Source organism: Papaver somniferum, chromosome 2 (genome assembly GCF_003573695.1).
Source record: "Papaver somniferum cultivar HN1 chromosome 2, ASM357369v1, whole genome shotgun sequence".
NCBI classification, from domain to species: Eukaryota; Viridiplantae; Streptophyta; class Magnoliopsida; order Ranunculales; family Papaveraceae; genus Papaver; species Papaver somniferum.
The window spans coordinates 28,940,651-28,945,071 of NC_039359.1; the positions used below are offsets into that span (position 1 = coordinate 28,940,651).

The following is a 4,421-nucleotide window of genomic DNA, read 5'->3' on the forward strand; positions in this document are numbered from 1 at the left end:
CATGGAAAAAGTTCAATGCAGTATGGAATGTATTGGGAGAGACAAAAAAAATCTGAAGCGATTATTTTTGTACACACTTACAACAGCAACCATATGAGACTAAACTTTATGGTGCAGATTTTTTAAGAATCACATTGTGTTGACCCTCATCCAAGAATATTGCAGTGCTTATCTAAGGATATAACACCTAGTTAGGTATGGTACATGGTACAACCTACGTATTGATTTTTAAGCATCCAAACAAATTAACGATCAAAAAATGTTACAAATTATAGATAAATACCCTTGACATTCATATGAAAAATAATGATATTTATTATTATTGACTACATATTATATCCATCCAAAAATAATGAAATGTGGTCAATTAATGCGCATTCCAAAACACCAGTGTTTGGTATACTTAGCATAGATAAGTAAAAATCTACTTATTAGATTTATTTTTTATTATTATAAAGATCAAATTCCAATACCAACATAGCTTGCTAGAGGATTTTCAAGGTGCATATTCGCATCAAAATATCGAAGATAATCCAAGAACTTAAAAGGACGAAATAGAAGAGGATGGTCTTCATCTACTAGCTCCTTGGGGGTTTGAACATGCACTAGCTCATTCGGTGTTGAAAATTGTGAGTAAGAGTATCTATCCTTTTCTCCTTTCATCATAACTCTATGTTTTGGTGCATGCATTCTTCCATTGCTCCAGGCCTGCACCATATTAAATTCTTAGTAAGTACTCAGATACATGTATTTTGCCATTATATTATTATAGAAAGAAATTACTAATATTAAATACCATTAGAGATTCCCCCACGATAACCAAAAAATTTCCTTGTTTCGGTACTACATGGATCCACTGTCCTTTTTTCGAGAGAACTTCGAGTCCTTGGATGTCTTCATATAAGATGGTTAGGATATTTTTATCAGTGTGAGCAGGAAGACCGATAGTTGGTTGATCAGTGAAAGGAGCTTTGTATTTCATCACACGAAACATGTAATCAGTGTTCTTGATGTTGGAATCATAATATTCTTTAATTCTGAAGCTCTCGAAAATCATTTTTCGAATGATTCCTTCAAGTTCTTTCATCATTATACTCATAGAGTTCAAAGTTCCACTGTAACAAAAATATAAATATTAAATAGGAATAATTTTAAAATAAAATATTATGGAGAGAAAAAAATACACTAGATATTAGATTTTGTCCAGGGTGTGGTTAGCATTGAACATGACTGAAATCGAGAATTTATGCATTACCAGAAAGAAGGGTTTCCGTTGGGCCACATAAGATCTGTAAATGCTCGAGCCTTGTCAAGAATAAGTGCATTCTCAATGCCCAAACTTTCCAACAAAGGATAATTAGAATCCTTTCCAATATAACCATGATGAGGTTTGCTACTGATATTCTTTTGTTTAATCTCATCACCTAAATCAAACAAATCTTTCATTCCCTTGAACATTTCATCATGTAGTTTTCCTGGAACTTTTTCATAACCTACCTGAAAACATCCATGGTTTTCACAAGCTTCTTTCACTTGTTTACACAAGTTCTTCCATCCTTCACTTGTTTCGACTAAAGCATTTGGGTCTTTACTGAAATCAATAAATGTAATTCCACTCTCAAATCCCATCTCTCTCTATATCTTTTGTTTTGTATTCTCGCTCTTTCTTAGTTTGTTTTGGCTTGTGTTAATGTGTGATCCCTTATATATATTCTGGATGTAACAGACGTGCATTTATGTGTTGTGATCCAAGAGAGATCTTGTAATCAATTTAAAAAAAAAGTGAGTAAATATTATCTGGTATTAATAACCATGTAAAATCTATTTGTAGTAATGGTTGTTGGATAGACATGCCTTAGTTGCTTGTCCACAAATTAAATTCACTGAAAAGGGTATAAATGAGTCATAAATATGTAATAAATTTCCCAATTTAGACTTAAAAATAAAAAAATTGTATATAAAAATAAAATTCCCCGAGTTTAAGTTTGATTACATAAACCATAATTTTTTAGTTTCGTGTTGAGTCACATATATTTGTTTTCTTTCCAAGACCATTTTTTTTTTCAATAGAAAAAATTTATTTACAAATATACATAAAAAAGAATCTACTTCAATCCAAAAATAACTTGAGAAACTAATTGAATCTGACATAAGAAACACTTATTCCTTTAACAACATTAATAAAGTCAGGCCTCCGTCATAACTAACATAGTCACCATCATGAAGCAACCAACCACGCTTAGCCATAACATTAATTGTAAAGTTTTTTTTTCTGTAATTGCATGTACATAACATATTGTATCATAAGAAGTACAAGTTGCACGCTATCTTTGTTTCACCATCCAAAGAATCCGTCATTGTTGAAAGCATAAACCATGCTAGCATAGTCTAATTGAATCTTGATTCTGCTCGAACCCCATTTCGTTTCCCACTCCAAACCAGCAATAACAACGATCTCCTCCATGTAGTATTTGGGCTGATGCCTAAGAAAATAGATTATGCACCAAGCACACTACACCTTTAGTAACAGTCCTTGCACCTGTAATACTAGGATTAACTCTTGCATCACCATCACAACAGAACAAGATTTCCTCTTCATCCGGTGGATGTCACGTGTACTCAACCAGGATAACATTCTTCACTCTTTTAGTATTGTGAAAGAAACATCAAAGTAAGTTAACATCACAAGATATTGATTAGTATTGTGCATAAACCCTTTCATGCTATTAAAACTTCCATGAATGTTTTAGTGCACCTTCATCTTAAAATACACCAACTTAACCTTCACATTAACTCATGTCTAATACTCAAGATAGCAACCAACCAGTGGTCATTGGTCCTTCTTATCCTACCTTTGGCTGCCTAATTCCATATTACTATAATATATGATTCGACAATTCCATTTCTCCATTATAATTGTAATACCTTTGTTAGAGCATTGCTTAGTTGAATCCAACAAGGAATTGGTATGTCAAGTTTTATTGTGAAGTTTAGTTTTAAAACTCACCGCTTGAGTTGCTTACTAAAGTCTACTTCGTTTAGGTTAGACTTAAGAATTATAAATATTAAGACAATACTCGTCTAATACTTAAAGGCGTATTGAAAAAAAAGCGATCCTTCAAACCGAGGTTGGTAACTAATGATGATTGCTCCATTTTTATCTAGTTCTTATAGTCTTATTCATTGAAACATTAACAAGCGAAGTTTGCTTACGTGACTTTATTATATAGATGACTTGATCAATATATATATGAGCAAAGCGTCAAATAACTAATATACATTAATTGTTTCTACAACTTACAATACTGAGTTACATAATTAGTTTTATTTATTTATGTGATTTCAACACAACACTAATGTTTTAATTGTTACTATTTAGTATTGAACTTCAGAATGAATTTGTGCTCCGAATGCATGTTAGAAAGCAATTTCATAAATACGTATGAAAGATAGTTTAAAATCGGATTAAGTTTCGTATTCAAATAAGTATTCAGGACATATCTCTTTAGGTCTGGACGTCCATAACTGATCTAGAACCAATCCTAGGCCCCATCCCAAAACCAATTCTTAATTCTGACTTGTGTTGTTGGATTGCCTATTTCTTACCTAAGTTAACATATTTCGATGTTGAAACAAGTTAGAGTTGGAAAGGTCATTTTCCGAGTATCGAAATTGATGTCCTTTGCTTTCCCATAAGTTGGCCCATAACTAGTCAACTAGCTAAATATGGTTTTTATTCTAGTAGGATATTTCAAGTATCACAGTGAAATATATAATTGATTACATATCTTGGAAATAATATTTTTTTAGTTATTACAAGTGAGATATACATGTTAATATAATCACATAATATCAAGATCTTTGCTAATTTCATAAAATGCTTTTATTGCATATCATTTGATTTACGAAATTGGTAGATATTGTTTCCATAAAAGCCTTTGTCATGACACTACAAATAGTGGAGCTTTGTATTCATACAAAGCATGTTAATTTCGATACTAAGTATACTAAACCCGTATAAAATTATTTTAAAACCAGTTTAGTACAAGAATAAACCAACTCGATTCTATGTTGTTCAAAACGGATAACAACAAAACTTAGGAAAAATGATCTATTTAAAGCTCTCCAAAGCAAAAAGCTATGGGCTCACATGATATTTTTGTGTGATTTTCTTATGTTTACAATATTATAATTTATTAACGAAAAAAATTATTCTTGAATCTTCCGGTATTAATTTTATTTTCAAATAGTTTATGTATTCTATTTCAACATAAATAGTTCATTAGTTTGGTTTTTTTCCTCAGAGGTCGATCTTAATTTGATTAAAAACTTGGTTATCATTATTATAAAAATAATACATTTTAGCAATGATAATTATAACGATAACAATACTGATTATAATTAGTAAATTTAATTTTAAA

At 30.9% G+C, this 4,421-nt stretch overlaps 1 protein-coding gene across 1 annotated transcript; it reads right to left on the reverse strand.

Annotated features, from left to right (window-relative positions):
• Nucleotides 1-323: 323 nt before the first annotated feature.
• On the reverse strand, nucleotides 324-1,661 carry LOC113353089 (probable 2-oxoglutarate-dependent dioxygenase AOP1). The gene is made up of 3 exons (XM_026596805.1): nucleotides 1,256-1,661; nucleotides 797-1,115; nucleotides 324-708 (listed from the first exon to the last, which is right to left on the reverse strand). The coding sequence occupies exons 1-3, from the start codon at nucleotides 1,627-1,629 to the stop codon at nucleotides 460-462; spliced, it is 942 nt and encodes a 313-aa protein (XP_026452590.1). The 5' UTR covers nucleotides 1,630-1,661; the 3' UTR covers nucleotides 324-459.
• Nucleotides 1,662-4,421: the final 2,760 nt, after the last annotated feature.